Source organism: Aegilops tauschii, chromosome 2 (assembly GCF_002575655.3).
Source record: "Aegilops tauschii subsp. strangulata cultivar AL8/78 chromosome 2, Aet v6.0, whole genome shotgun sequence".
Classification (NCBI taxonomy): Eukaryota; Viridiplantae; Streptophyta; class Magnoliopsida; order Poales; family Poaceae; genus Aegilops; species Aegilops tauschii.
In genome coordinates, this window is record NC_053036.3 from 609,635,644 (window position 1) to 609,651,719 (window position 16,076).

Below are 16,076 nucleotides of genomic sequence, written 5' to 3' on the forward strand. Positions count from 1 at the left end.
AAGAGGAAGTCCCAGGTTTAAGGTGAAAGCTCATAAAGGCAGACTGAACCAATTTAATGCAGGCAGCAGCAATGAAGGGAGTAGCCGTGTTCCACAAGTGGGACAAAATGTTGGACATGAGCTTAGAAGAAGCAGGAGGAAACTTGTGGTAGAAGAAGAAATCCCCAATGAAAATGACAGTGACAGTGACAGTGATGACAGTGAATGGGATTCAGACTGGGTCGACTCTGACAATGAAGTAGGCAAAGATGATGATGATCTGTATGAAGAATGGGTTGATGAAAAATTTGAGAAGAAGAAAAGGAAGAAATCTAAATGGGAGCAGGACAGTGACTATGATATAGATGAACTGCAGGAGCTACAAGATTCAGAGCTTGAAGATAGTGATTCAGCAGAGGAAGTGGAAGTAGTAGATGCACAAGGAAGGACAAAATGAAAAAGAAAGTGAAGCTGAAAAGGTGGAGGCCTGAGAACATGAAAGAAGTCAGTTTTCACATAGGCATGGTGTTCTTGTCTGTCATTGAACTAAGAGCAGCAATTCAAGAGTACATTGTGAAGCAGAGAGTGCAAATTCATTACATAAAGAATGATAAGCAGAGGATAAGGGCAGGTTGTGTTGGAGATTGTCCCTGGTTCTTATTTGTTACACCTGACAGCAGGACCAAAGCATGGGTTGTGAAGAAGTATGTGGGTGAGCATACATGTGAAAGAGAGTGGGCACTCAAGCAATTTACAGCAAGATATTTGGCTGGCAAGTATGTGGAAACATTTAGAGCAGATGAGAAGATGACACTGCAGAACTTTGGCAGACTTGTTCAGTTGGACTACAACATGCAACCTAGTAGAAGTAAGCTAGCTAGAGCAAGGAGGATTGCACTAAAGAAAATTCATGGAGATGAACTTGAGCAGTATAATTTACTGTGGGACTTTGCAGCTGAAATCAGAAGATCAAACCCTGGCAGTACCATGTTTGTGAATGCAAACAATGGAAAGTTTGAGAACTGCTACATGGCCTTAGATGCATGCAAAAGGGGTTTTCTGCTAGCTTGTAGGCCCATTATATGAATTGATGGGTGTCACATTAAGAACAAGTATGGTGGACTGATGTTGACTGCTGTTGGAGTTGATCCTAACGATTGTATCTTTCCCATTGCAATTGCCATAGTAGAAGTGGAAGATACTGTCACATGGAAGTGGTTCTTGAACACACTGAAGGAGGATCTGAAGATACAAAACACAGCACCATGGACATTGATGAGTGATAGGCAGAAGGTAGTAAGAACATTGCATATTATCATACTGTAGCATTTCATTTGTTTATTCTACAATGTATATAGGGGTTGATCAATGCTGTCAATGCAATATTTCCTCATGCACAACATAGATTTTGTGTGAGGTATCTGCATCAAAACTTTGCAAAGAACTGGAAAGGTGATGTATTCAAGAATAAATTGTGGCAAATTGCAAGAGCTACACATGAGGCAGATTGGAAGAAGTACATGCAAGAGATGAAAGAGCTGGACCAGGGGGGCTATGAGTACTTGGATGCAATTGACCCAAGGTAGTGGTGCAAGGCCTATTTCCATGAACTCCCAAAGTGTGATTTTCTTCTAAACAATAGCTGTGAAGTGTTCAACAAGTAAGTGGTAGTACAGTATCATTTAAATTGTCATACTGCATCCTTTCATACTGTTGGAACTGTACCATTTCATATTGTCAGTACTGTAGCATTTCATTTGTTCTAACTGTAGTGATTTCATAGAAGCCATACTACTGCTACACTAGGTTTGGAGAGAAGGAAGAAAGTGAAAAAACTAAGGAGAACAAAGCCCCAACAACTCAGAAGTGAAGAGCTACAAAGCTGTTATGGAAAGAAGCACTGTAGGATGTTTTTCTTTTGCTTAGGAAATGTCACGACCGGATTTTTGGGATAATGATTTCCCAGAAAAACGGCCTTTGTGCTCACCAGCCCCAGGATTACTGTTTGCTGATGAGGCACCAACTTGATACAAGAATTCCAAGCAAGGTACAAACATATGTAGTACAAGACCATTGAGGCCTAGGAGTACAACCCTTGGTTTCTAATGGTTGAGGGCGGAAGCGGTTGGGTATATCTGCGTCTATGGGACTCCATTTCCCACAAGAACAGCTGACCAGGATAACTCCTATCTTCGCGAGGCTGCTATCGTCAACACGTAGGTTCCGAGGTTGTCACCGCGATGCTTATCTCCATGCGCGAGAATCTGGCCAAGACAATAGCCAGGGACAAGCCAGTGAGTACGTTTGAATGTACTCGCAAACATTAAGAACACGGGTATAATATAATAAGGGACAATCATGCTCCGAAATAATTATGATCAGAACGTCTGCCACGAAAGTCTGCGTTGCTCGCATGCAGAGATAAAATGAACATGCAGTACGTGGGTGAGTACAATGAAAGTACTCACAAGATAGTTCGAACATAAGATATAACAAATGTAAACACGATGCATGAGAACAGATTAACAAGTGCAATCAGACATAGAGATAATGATGCATGGGAAACAAAAGAGAAGTCGGGCGGTAATCCTCCCGAAATCCCAAAGTAAAATGTTGAGGGCCAAGCGAGTGTCTGAATGACTCCTCGAGAGGAAAATGCAAGAGTAACCTTGCCGCAGTCGGGCGTCTGGGCGACACCACATAAAGGGCTTATAAAAGATAAATAAACAACAAGCATGCCGCAGTCGGGAGTCTAAGCGACACCACATAAAGGGCTTATAAAAGATAAATAAACAACAAGCATGCCGCAGTCGGGCGTCTGAGCGACACCACATAAAGGGCTTATAAAAGATAAATAAACAACAAGCATGCCGCAGTCGGGCGTCTGAGCGACACCACATAAAGGGCTTATAAAAGAATAATCACTGTGAGTATCCAGGAGGTAGAACCATCCCAGGGATACTTAATAAAAATACATAATGTAAATGGTTAGTCCATAATAATAACAAAATTAAAACATGATCCTCAGATGTCACAGGTCATAGACACAAATCTAGTCTAGCCGTTTCTCCATCCGAAGACCGTCACTGAGTTCTAGCTAATTCGTTCTCCATCCGAATACCGTTACTATGATCCAGTTAACCGTGTCTCCATCCGAAAACCGTCACTGAGTTCTAGTTAAATCGTTCTCCATCCGAATACCGTTACAAGATTCAACTCAGACTGTGGTCCTTGCTCAAGAACATGGCTATCCAACAGGATATATCCTCTGCAGAGGGAGTACTATTTTCCCACGAGTAACGGATTTACTTAGTCCATCGGGACTAATTCCGCCTACGGCCTTTTAATTGAAAACACGCCTGACCTGCACACACCAGCTTAACTCACCGATGTCTGGAATCACCCACGACACCTGCCAAGCAAAACTCTAAGTGGGGAGGCTACAACCTCGACGTAGCATGGGATCAAATTTCTATATGCGCGCTCTAAGGGGTGCCCCCTCTCGGTCCCAACCGGAAACACCCATGCCCCCGGACCAAGTGGCATGCCTACCGGAGGCCTCCGGTATCTTCCACTATGGCCTCTCTGTACGGTGTGTGCTTTGGTAAGGGGTTGACAACTTACTGAACCATACCCCGTCTGCGATAGGGACAAGTGGTGGTACCAACAAATAGGGAAGCTACTGACCAAGACTCGACCTACGACTGACTCAGGTGGTCCAAGTATCCTCCAACAATATTACCATTAGTGGAATAAATCACCCCTCATCAAGCCTCACCATGCCATACCGGACATACTCGTCTCGACGAGGGACTAGGGACAAGCTCGTGTCTACCCAAGACCACGACTTTCCCGGCTTCCTTCCAGTATGCATGAGGAGCTCACGAGGGTGATCCAAAACACTAGCGTATCCATTGCTGACCACAAAAATATCTCCAAAAAGCACTCATGCACGAGACTTTATCGTTACATAAAGATAACGCATACTCCAAGTCAAATGGTGTTGTGATCGTACCAAAACACCACAACAAAATATTATGCCAGAGTTCAGAAATGCTTGCCTTCAAGAGTATGCAAAGGATGCACTTTTTGAAAGCTTTCTCTTCTCTCCATTGTCCCTATTTTGCAAAATATCCAAATAACAAATATTTCAAACACAGTACAAAAATTTGTCTCAAATATTTTTGAAATAAATCTTAAAATAAACTAGATGAAATTTGAAAGAGGTAGGAAAAAGAATCAACTCATTTGGAGTTTTATTTTAAAAGTTATAGCCAGTCAAAGTTCTGTTTTATAAAAATCAGAAAAAGGAAAACGCTTCGGGGAGAATACGCTTTCGAAGCAGAGACGACGTACTCGGGACTCTGCGCTTTCACTTAAACAGAGAGAACGGCCGCGCGGGTCACTGACAGTGGGTCCGGGGGGCCCACTGGTCAGGTTTGACCGTTCTTCCTCTCCCTCCTTTCTCTATGCCCGAACGGGGCGGGGCTCCGGCGATCGCCGTCGGCGAACGGCAGCTCCCCACGGGGTCCCGAGGGCAGGGATGGATCCGTCAGACCGAGGCGGATCTCCCGGTGGGTGCTAGGCAGGCGGGGACGGAGGAGGTCACCGGCGGCGAGCTTCGCGGTGGACGATGGTTCGGGAGCAGAGTGGGTTTTGGGCTCCAGGGGTCCTTGGTCGAGGCCGAGGCGCTAGGCAGCTCCGCACGACTATGGGGAAACTCTTGGTGGCGTTGGATTGGCGGGGGAAGCTCCGGTTGCGACGAATGGCACTGGATTGCGGCGGCGACCGAGCTGGCCGGAGGCGAGGAAGAAAGGACTTTCCCCGACGATTGCTGGCTGTGGGAGCACTACGAGGGTGGACTGGGGTTGCCTGAGTGCTCGGAGGAGCACGGGGCCTCCTTTTATAGCACGACGGGGCTGGCTCCACGGCGGTGGATAAGATCGACGACGGGTCGCCGTTGCTGTAGCTGCAGGGCGTCGTGGCGGCGACGAACGCGTGCCGACGAGCATGAGGATAAGCACGGGCTGTTCCCTGGGGCAGCTGGCGTGCGCGGGTGGCTTGGGCGGCCCCGTCCACGGCAGAGCCCGCTGCCGACGCCGGCGTGCCGCCAAGGGAGCTCTGGCGGCGGCGCTGTAGGGCGCCAGTGCGGCTTGGAGCGTACTGGTGAGAGGGCGAGTGTGTGGCGCGGCTCTACAGGCGAGCTGGGTCCAGTGACGGGACGCGTCGACCCGAGCGCACGCACGTGCAAAATGCGCGCTCTGGCCGCGCCCAGAGCACGCATAGCAGGTGTTCGACGAAATGCCAGTGCGTGCTAGGGAGCTTGGGTGAGGCTGGCAATCAACAGGCCAGGGTTAGGGACATCTGGGAGGTTAGTGGACATGCTGGATGGGTCAGGAGCTCAAGTCCACAATGCAAACCAGAGGACATGCCAAACTTGTTCCTGCACACAGGGTGTTCGACAGAATGCCATGGGCAACTAGGCAATTCTTGGGGTGGCCAAACTCTCCAGATCCTAGTCTCTTTAGGAGCTAAAGAAGGTGGTAAGGCTAGTTTGGCAAAAACAGAAACTTGATAGTGCAAGATTTTGAGAAAACCAGTTTTGGGCAGAAACTAAAGGCTGACATTGCATGCACCAAAAATACTCCAATGGGTCCAATCTCCTGGACTTAAGAGTTTGGTAGGGAGGACTATAGGTAGGAAAAAGCTCAAAGGTACTAGAGCAAAATAAAATGGGGTTGCAGTACAAATCACCAAACTGGACCAGAATAGAAATGAAGATGATTCACTCAAATTTTTCAAAGAACATCACTGGGTTTTTGCATGAAGATGAATTGTATGCATCCACTGATATCTCCAAGCACTTGGAAGAATTTTTAAAGAAATATTTAAATGGGTTGTAGTGCAAAAGTGCCTACTGGACCAGATTGGAAAAGATGGTGTAGAGCTCAAAATCTCCAATGGCCAAAAGGTATTTTTGCATAAAAGTGATGTGGAAACATCTCATGACATCCCCAAATTTTGGTGGAAATTTTAAATGCATTTGTCAAATGGTTGTAGTGCAAAACAGGCTCCAAATTCAAAAGAAATCATTTTAAAAGAATAAAGCTCTAAGAAAACAAATCTAGCAAATTTAAATCCACTGATAAAGAATTGTTTTATCAAAGAGAGTATTCAAGTCCAACAATACTCTTTGAAGGTTTTTCCACTAGAGGCAAAAATCCAAAATCACAAAGGGTAAATCTTGACAAAATGGAAAAGTTTTATTTCCTGGCAACATTTTAATAAATAAAACAAGGTCAAATTTTTTGGGTGTCACAGGAAACAAGATGGTTTGTAATGAAACCTCATGCTGAGATGTGGCTTTGGGTTTCACACAAACCATGGAAATGTAATGCTATTTCCTACTTTTGTTGCACAACTTCAAGACCTTGTAATGCTGAATCCATCTACCTATCTTTCAGACTGCTTTTAAGTTCAATTACTAGTAAAAGAAAGGCCTTGTATATTACTGTTTATTTGTGCTGTCAATGCTAGTAAAAAATTGCTGCCAAAGTACAGAAAAACAACCAAAATGCTGCCAGAATTTAGTTCAATTTCATTGCAACAGTACATGATCAACATCTGGATACACCAACAAGCATTGAACACTGGATACATCATACTACCACATCACTTGTTAAATCCTACATACACCACTGCTACAATCAGTACAACAAGTGCACTGAGAATACTCCTACAGAGAAAAATGAGCTCATTCATCTTTTGCATTGCTTCTGCATACACCACAGTCTCAACAGTGCTCTGCTTCTTCACTTGCACCTCTGTTTCTTCACTTGCAATGACACCAGCCGAATCAAAACAGCTCAATCCAGGGCTGACGTACCCACCTCTCACCAAAAAATCAAAATAGTTGTCTGGTCCATCTTCCCAATAATAATGTTGGCAAGGATTTGGTGGAATCTGACAGAAATTGAGTAAAAAAAATTCAGCCAAAAAGAAACACAGAAAAATCAAATCGATTGGGCACTTGTAGAAGATCTTACATGGTGGTTGGGGCACTTGTAGAAAATCCTACCAGGATTTGCCTCTGATTTTGACACAAGACGAATTGTAGATCGAATGCGGCAGCTAGGGCATGGTACCAATGGCAGCATACCTGCTTCGGCCGGCGATGAGATGGGCGGCGAGAAAAGGGCTAATGCCAGAGGTGGAGGAGGCGCTTGGGCAGCCTTCTTCCCGCGGTGCTTCACGGCAGACGAGCTAGCGGCGGCGGACATGGCGGCGACGGCGCGGCGCCAGAGAGAGGAAGAGAGCAAGCAGAAGACCTAGGGACCGGGGAATGATGAAAGCATAAACTCCAGGGGCCAAACTGCTTAAATTCCCAACCTCCAACCGCGGGAAATCTCCAGCGTGGGCCCTCGAGTCGACGTGGCGGCGGTCAAAGCGCCACGCGAGCTGGTCAGCGGCGGTCAGACGAAATTAGGACCTCGGGTGAACAACTTAGAAAGAATTAGGACCTAGATGTGCATTTTGAAAGATTTAGGACCCAATCGACACTTTTGGAAAAGAATTAGGACCGCTCTTGCATTTTACTCCTAATTAAAACATAAAAACACATCCAAACAGAGGCTAGATGAATTATTTATTACTAAACAGGAAAAAAAAGCAAGGAACAAAAATAAAATTGGGTTGCCTCCCAACAAGCGCTATCGTTTAACGCCCCTAGCTAGGCATTAATAATTTTAATGATGCTCACATGAAAGACAAGAATTGAAGCACAAAAAAGCATCATATAGCATGTGAAAAACACATCTAAGTCTAACATACTTCCTATGCATAGGCATCTTATAGGCAAACAAATTATCATAGCAAGCAAAAACTAGTATATGCAAGGAAGCGGAAATAAACAATAGCAATCTCAACATAACGAGACGTAATTTAGTAACATGAAAATTTCTACAACCATATTTTCCTCTCTCATAATAATTACATGTAGGATCATAAGCAAATTCAACAATATAGCTATCACAAAACACATTCTTAACACGATCCACATGTATGCAAAGTTGACACTCTTCCAAAATAGTGGAATTAACATTAACTAAAATCATGACCTCTCCAAACCCACTTTTATCAAAAACTTCATAAGATTGAACATTCTCCAAATATGTGGGATCTAAAGTTGACACTCTTCCAAACCCACTTTCAATATTATTGCATACATTATTATCAATCTCATATTCATCAGGAGGCTTAAATAAATTTTCAAGATCATAAGAAGAATCACCCCAATCATGATCATTGCAACAAGTAGAGGATATAGCAAAACTAGCATCCCCAAGCTTAGGGTTTTGCATATTATTAACACAACTGACATTAATAGAATTTATAATACCATCATTGCAATCATGCTTTTTATTCAAAGATCTACCATGAATCACTTCATAAAGTACTTCATTACAATTTCCAGATTCACGGATTTCAAGCAAAACCTCATAAAGATAATCTAGTGCACACAACTCATTAGCAATTGGTTTATCATAATTGGATCTCTTAAAAAGATTAGCAAGGGGATGAGGATCCATATCAATAGATTTCTAGCATGCGAAGATGCAAGCACATAGAAGGCACATGGCAACACAAGCAAACGAAAAAGACGAACGGAAAAGGGCGAATCAAACGGCAAAGGTGAAGTGGGGGAGAGGAAAACGAGAGGCAAATGGCCAATAATGTAATGCGAGGGATAAGAGTTTGTGATGGGTACTTGGTATGTCTTGACTTGTGCGTAGATCTCCCCGGCAACGGCGCCAGAAATCCTTCTTGCTACCTCTTGAGCATGCGTTGGTTTTCCCTTGAAGAGGAAAGGGTGATGCAGCAAAGTAGCGTAAGTATTTCCCTCAGTTTTTGAGAACCAAGGTATCAATCCAGCAGGAGACTACACGCAAATCCCTCGTACCTGCACAAACAATCAAGAACCTTGCAACCAACGTGATAAAGGGGTTGTTAATCCCTTCACGGCCACTTGCAAAAGTGAGATCTGATAAAGATAATAAGATAAATATTTTTGGTATTTTTGTTGTATAGATTGGAAAGTAAAGATTGCAAAAATAAACAGCGACAGAAATAGCTAGTTGACGAAAGATTAATATGATGGAAGATAGACCCGGGGGCCATAGGTTTCACTAGTGGCTTCTCTGAAGATAGCATAATCTACGGTGGGTGAACAAATTACTGTCGAGCAATTGATAGAAAAGGCATAGTTATGAGAATATCTAGGCATGATCATGTATATAGGCATTACGTCCGTGACAAGTAGACCGAAACGATTCTGCATCTACTACTATTACTCCACACATCGACCGCTATCCAGCATGCATCTAGAGTATTAAGTTCATAAGAACAGAGTAACGCATTAGGCAAGATTACATGATGTAGAGGGATAAACTCAAGCAATATGATATAAACCCCATCTTTTTATCCTCGATGGAAACAATACAATACGTGCCTTGCTGCCCCTGCTGTCACTGGGAAAGGACACTGCAAGATTGAACCCAAAGCTAAGCACTTCTCCCATTGCAAGAAAGATCAATCTAGTAGGCCAAACCAAACTTATAATTCGAAGAGACTTGCAAAGATATTAAATCATGCATATAAGAATTCAGAGAAGAACCAAATATTGTTCATAGATAATCTTGATCATAAACCCACAATTCATCGGATCTCGACAAACACACCGCAAAAAGAATTACATCGAATAGATCTCCAAGAGAATCGAGGAGAACTTTGTATTGAGATCCAAAGAGAGAGAAGAAGCCATCTAGCTAATAACTATGGACCCGAAGGTCTGTGGTAAACTACTCACACATCATCGGAGAGGCTATGGTGTTGATGTAGAAGCCCTCCGTGATCGATTCCCCCTCCGGCGGAGCGCCGGAAAAGGCCCCAAGATGGGATCTCACGGATACAGAAGGTTGCGGCGGTGGAAATAGGGTTTCGTGGTGCTCTCGGATGTTTTCAGGGTATATGAGTATATATAGGCGAAAGAAGTAGGTCGGTGGAGCCACGAGGGGCCCACGAGGGTGGGGCCGCGGCTCCCTGCCTCGTGGCCGCCTCGTTGCTTCCTTGACGTCCACTCCAAGTCTCCTAGATTGCATTTGTTCCAAAAACGATCGTCGCGAAGGTTTCATTCAGTTTGGATTCCGTTTGATATTCCTTTTCTGCGAAACACTGAAATAGGCAAAAAACAGCAATTTGCACCGGGCCTTCGGTTAATAGGTTAGTCCCAAAAATAATATAAAAGTGCACAATAAAGCCCATTAAACATCCAAAACAGGTAATATAATAGCATGGAACAATCAAAAATTATAGATACGTTGGAGACGTATCATTCGCCACCAACGAGGGCTGCCTCAGCCGCCGGTTCCTGCCGCCGGACGCCAATTTCAAGGTCGGGCCGCCGCCATCACGCCTCTGGCTGGCGTTCGAGTTCCACTCGTCGGCCTTCGGCTCTCTGAGGTCGGGCCGTCGACGCCTAGATCGGGAAGCGCTCCGACCGCCCTCGATCCTGGCGCTGCATGTGCGTGCGCCCTGGCCGCCGCCGCTGCTTCTGGTTCGGCTTGCTGGCTGGCTGCCACGCGCATAAGCGCTGCCTGCTGTTGCTTCATTCGGCCCGCTGGGTTCACGTTGGCCCCTTTTTGGCTGTTTCCGTTGGTTATCTTCTAGTGTTAAGAAAAAGAGAAAAAAAAGTAAAAAAAAAGAGAGAGACATGTCGTTTTCGTCGGGCCTGCTTTTCCGTCACTGCCCACAGACTACCAATGGTGTTCCATATATTGATCTGGTCTCACATATGCGCCGCCGCTCAGTGCTTGGTGCTCGTCCGCCTCTGATGTTGGCCTCTATGGCGTCTTCGACAGGCTGTGATGGTCGATATTCGTTGACTCTTCTCGCGGCTTCTGCCTGTGGTGGTGGTGCCTGCTCTACACCGACTCCCATTGCCGCTTCCGCGCGCGTCGTTGATCTCTCTACGTCGACTCGCTACTCTCAATCGACTCTACACATGGCTTTCACGGGTGGTGGCAACCACTCTTCGTCAGCAGATGGTTCTACCTCGACGCCTACCACTGTGTCTCTGTCTGCGCATGAGATTGCGCAACTCCGATGCCTTCTTGATACTTGGGATTCTTCACCGATAGGTTCTGCTGGTTCTGCGCCTGAGTTTTCGGGCAATGAGAGACCACCTTCTACTCATTCAGGTACATCCTCATGGATTTTTGATACTGGAGCATCTTTTCATATGACTTATGATTCCTCCACTTTGACATCCGTTCGACCTGTCGAGTCTCATGTTCGTGTTCATACTGCTGATGGTACTCCCCTCCCTGTCGCTAGTCGAGGCACTCTTAGCACATTTTCTTTTCTTGTTCCTTATGTTGCTCATGTTCCTCGACTTAGCATGCAACTCTTTTCAGGTAGTCAGATTGTTGACTCTAATTGTAGGGTCAATCTCGACTTCGATTCATGTTCTGTTCAGGATCGTTGCACAGGCGCTCTTCTTGGTGCTGGCCCTCGACGCCATGATGGTCTTTGGGAGCTTGACTGGCTTCGTCTTCCCTCCGATGCCAGCGCCGCCAGTTTTGTGGCCCCTGCTGCCGTATCTTCTAGCTCTTTTCAGCAGTGGCATCATCGTCTTGGCCATTTATGTGGTTCTCGTCTCTCGTCTTTAGTTCATCATGGTGTTCTCGGATCTGTCTCCGGCAACGCTTCATTGGATTGTCTAGGTTGTAGGCTTGGTAAGCAGATTCAGCTACCCTATCCTCATAGTGAGTCGGTGTCTAAGCGTCCTTTTGATCTGGTTCACTCACATGTTTGGGGTCCTGCTCCCTTCGCTTTGAAAGGGGTTCATCACTACTATATTCTCTTTATAGACGATTTTACTCGCTACACCTGGATCTATTTCTGTTTGGTTGTGTTTGCTATGTTCTTCTTCCCCCACGTGAACGCACCAAGCTAACCGCTCAGTCTGTTGAGTGTGTCTTTGTAGGATATAGTGATGAGCATAAGGGTTATCGGTGTTGGGATCCTGTCGTCGTCAGATGCGTATTTCCCGGGATGTGACTTTTGATGACTCTCGTCCTTTCTACCCACGACCATCCTCCTCGACCTTTTCTGTGGAGGACATCTCTTTTCTCACTTTTCCCGATACACCTCCCTTTGTGCCCCATATTCCTACTTCTTCCCCCGTTGTTGTAGATACAACGCCATCCTCTCCCACAGTTTCTTCTCCTCCCTCTTCGCATGACTCTCCACCTTCATCGCCGATACCTTCTTCATGTCCACATTACTAGGAAAAGGCCTATAGATAATATGGACATTAATGGCGCACCACACATGTGGTGCGCCACTACTATATAGCAGTGGCGCACCATGTGTTGGTGCGCCATTAGTGTCCAAATACTAATGGCGCTCCACATCCACGGTGCGCCACTACTAACAATTTTTTTTATTTTTTTTCAAAACTAGTAATGGCGCACCAGGGGATAGTGCGCCATTACTAGTTTTAACTAGTAATGGCGCACCACACCCTCGGTGTGCCACTACTAACAATTTTTTTTATTTTTTTTAAACTAGTAATGGCGCACCAGGGGATAGTGCGCCATTACTAGTTTTAACTAGTAATGGCGCACAACACCCTCGGTGCACCACTACTAAATTTTTTTATTTTTTTTTCAAAACTAGTAATGGCGCACCGTGGGTGTGGTGCGCCATTACTAGTTAAACTAGTAATGGCGCACCACACCCATGGTGCGTCATTACTAGTTTTGCCCAAAAATTCCACCGAATGCAACCCCCCCTGGACCGCCTTTTCAGGTTTAAAAAAAATAAAAGAAAATGATGGAAATGTCAAAAAATAAAATAAAATAAGTTTCCCATGTGATATGTGGTCTAGTTGTTGGGAAAATTTACAAATATGAATTTCGTCTTTATTTGCAAAATCTCTCTGGAATTTGTAAAATGGGCATAACTTTTGCATACGAACTCGGATTAAAAAGTTTTTTATATGAAAAATCATCTACTCGAAAAGATACATCCGAATTCAACCAGGGTCACCCCGTTGAACATTTTTAGAATCCCCAAAAACCTAACAGAAAAAAAGATACGGGGCTTTTAAGATCTAGAGGGGGAAAATGGAAAAAAAAAATTCAAACTTACTAGTGGCGCACCATTTGCTAGGTGCGCCACTAGTAACAGAAAAAAAATAGTTACAAATTTTTTTTTGGAAAAAATGTTTAAAATATGATACGTAATATGAACGAAAGTTTGAAATATTTTTCCAAAATTTCATCACACTCATGAACATGAACAAAGTCCTAGACATCAACAAGGTTTAATAGGATTGATATACTAGATATATCAACAAGTGCGTGTTAAGTGAGCTGGTGCTGGGGTTGGATAGAACTCTGAAGTTAAGTGTGCTTGGGCTGGAGTAGTGCGAGGATGGGTGACCTTTCGGGAAGTTTGACCACGGAGTGCGATTTGACCCAAGATTAAGCCATAGTGACCCGAGATTAAGAAAAAACGAAAAAATAAATTTCTGAAAAAAATTGAAAAAAAATTGTTAGTAATGGCGCACTTCTATGTGGTGCGCCATTAGTATCTGGTATACTAATGGTGCACCGTGTGATATACTAATGGCGCACTCCCTGGTGCGCCATTAGTATCAGGTATACTAATGGCGCATCAGGGGTGCGCCATTAGTATTAATTACTAGTGGCGTGATGCTAGTGGCGCACCTGTAGTGCGCCATTAATGGCCAAAACAGGTGCGCCACTAGCAGGCCTTTTCCTAGTAGTGACACCTTCATCCCTGACGCCTTCCCCATCAGCACCGATGTCTTCCCCATCTCCATCTCCGGTGATTCCTACTCGCCCCTCTTTTCCTTTCCATTACACTCACCGTCCACGTGTTGTGGATGGGTCCACTGATGCGCCATCTACTTCTTGTGTGCCTTCTTCCTAATCTCAACCGACTTATGGTCTTTGACCTCGGCCTTGTCCTCCTCCTGACCGCTATTCTCCTTCCCAATATGGTCTTTCGGCTATACTTGAGCCTACCTCTTATCGCGATGCTATTGTTCATCCCGAATGGCAGTTTGCGATGGCCGAGGAGCTTTCTGCTCTTGAGCGCACCGGCACATGGGATCTTGTTTCTCTTCCTCCCGGTGTTCGTCCCATCACTTGTAAGTGGGTCTACAAGGTTAAGACTCGCCCTGATGGTTCTCTTGAGCGTTATAAAGCTCGTCTTGTGGCTCGTGGCTTTCAGCAGGAGCATGGTCGTGATTACGATGAGACTTTTGCTCCTGTGGCCCATATGACCACTGTTTGCACACTTTTTGTCGTGGCCTCTGTTCGTCACTGGTTTGTATCTCAGCTTGATGTTAAGAATGCCTTTCATAATGGTGAGCTACGTGAGGAGGTTTACATGCAGCCACCACCTGGGTATTCTGTTCCTGATGGCATGGTCTGCCGTCTTTGTCGCTCTCTCTATGGCCATAAGCAAGCCCCTCGCGCCTGGTTCGAGTGTGTTTCCTCTGTGGTGACTGCCGTTGGCTTTTCAGCGAGCGCTCATGATCCGGCGTTGTTTGTACACCTTTCTGATCGTGGCCGCACTGTTCTTCTTCTATATGTTGATGACATGATCATCACCGGCGACGATTCTGAGTACATTGCCTTTGTCAAGGCCCGTCTCAGTGAGCAATTTCTTATGTCTGATCTTGGTCCTCTTTGTTACTTTCTTGGGATTGAAGTTTCTTCCACCTCCGATGGCTTTTTTATTTCCCAAGAAAAGTATATTCAGGATCTTCTTACTCGTGCGGCTCTTAGTGATGAGCGCATTGTTTATACTCCTATGGAGCTCAATGTTCAACTTCGCACTTCTAATGGTGAGCCCTTGTCTGATCCGACACGTTATTATCATCTTGTTGGGAGTCTTGTCTATCTTGCTGTCACTCGTCCAGATATCTCCTATCCTGTCCATATGAGTCAGTTTGTTTCTGCTCCCACTTCAGTGCACTATAGTCATCTTCTTCGTGTTCTACGATATCTTCGTGGCACGATCTCTCGTCGTCTCTTTTTCCCCGTTCTAGCTCGCTACAGCTCCAAGCCTATTCAGATGCTACGTGGGCTAGTGATCCTACGGATCGCTGTTCACTGTCTGCTTACTCTATTTTTCTTGGTGGTTCTCTCATTGCCTGGAAGACGAAGAAACAGACTGCAGTTTCCCGTTCGAGTGCAGAGGTTGAGTTACGAGCTATGGTTCTTCTGATGGCAGAGGTCACTTGGTTACGATGGTTACTGGAGGATTTTGGTGTTTCTGTTACTACACCTACCACTGTCGGTGTCAAAACCGGCGGATCTCGGGTAGGGGGTCCCGAACTGTGCGTCTACGGTCGATGGTAACAGGAGGCAGGGGACACGATGTTTACCCAGGTTCGGGCCCTCTCTATAGAGGTAATACCCTACTTCCTGCTTGATTGATCTTGATGAATATGAGTATTACAAGAGTAGATCTACCATGAGATCGTAATGGCTAAAACCCTAAAAGTCTAGCCTGTGTGACTATGATTATTCTCCCTCTGCCCTCTACAGACTAAGCCCTCCGGTTTATATAGACACCGGATGGGACTAGGGTTGTACAAAGTCGGTTACAGAGAAAGGAATCTTCATATCAGGACGCCAAGCTTGCCTTCCACGCCAAGGAGAGTCCTATCCGGACACCGGAGAGAGTCTTCGGTCTTGTATCTTCATAGCCCATCAGTCCGGCCCACGTACCATAGTCCGGATGCCCGAGGACCCCTTAATCCAGGACTCCCTCAGTAGCCCCTGAACCAGGCTTCAATGACGATGTGTCTGGCGCGCTAATTGTCTTCGGCATTGCAAGGCGGGTTCCTTCTCCGAATACTCCAACACAGTCTTCGGACTCAACGAACGTGTCTGGTTCTGCAAAACAAATACCACACACCACCGCAGAGAGCATAATATTTCACGAGTCCAATCCGCTGACAACTTTTTGTAGCGTGACGTCACTTCACCGCCCGG

At 45.4% G+C, this 16,076-nt stretch overlaps 1 protein-coding gene across 1 annotated transcript; it reads left to right on the forward strand.

The window, feature by feature from the left end:
- Positions 1-501: 501 nt before the first annotated feature.
- LOC109759284 (uncharacterized) lies at positions 502-11,705 on the forward strand. Its single transcript, XM_020318105.1, has 5 exons — positions 502-1,048; positions 1,166-1,272; positions 1,338-1,561; positions 10,351-10,497; positions 11,513-11,705. The coding sequence occupies exons 1-5, from the start codon at positions 502-504 to the stop codon at positions 11,703-11,705; spliced, it is 1,218 nt and encodes a 405-aa protein (XP_020173694.1).
- Positions 11,706-16,076: the final 4,371 nt, after the last annotated feature.

Excerpts from the sequence above, each read along its gene's own strand:
- LOC109759284 (XM_020318105.1), top strand. The coding sequence starts at position 502 with ATGGTGTTCTTGTCTGTCATTGAACTAAGAGCAGCAATTCAAGAGTAC. Across the intron at positions 1,562-10,350 it reads TTGGATGCAATTGACCCAAG|ATACGTTGGAGACGTATCAT; the intron begins GTAGTGGTGCAA and ends CAAAAATTATAG. Across the intron at positions 10,498-11,512 it reads TCGGCCTTCGGCTCTCTGAG|GATCGTTGCACAGGCGCTCT; the intron begins GTCGGGCCGTCG and ends TGTTCTGTTCAG.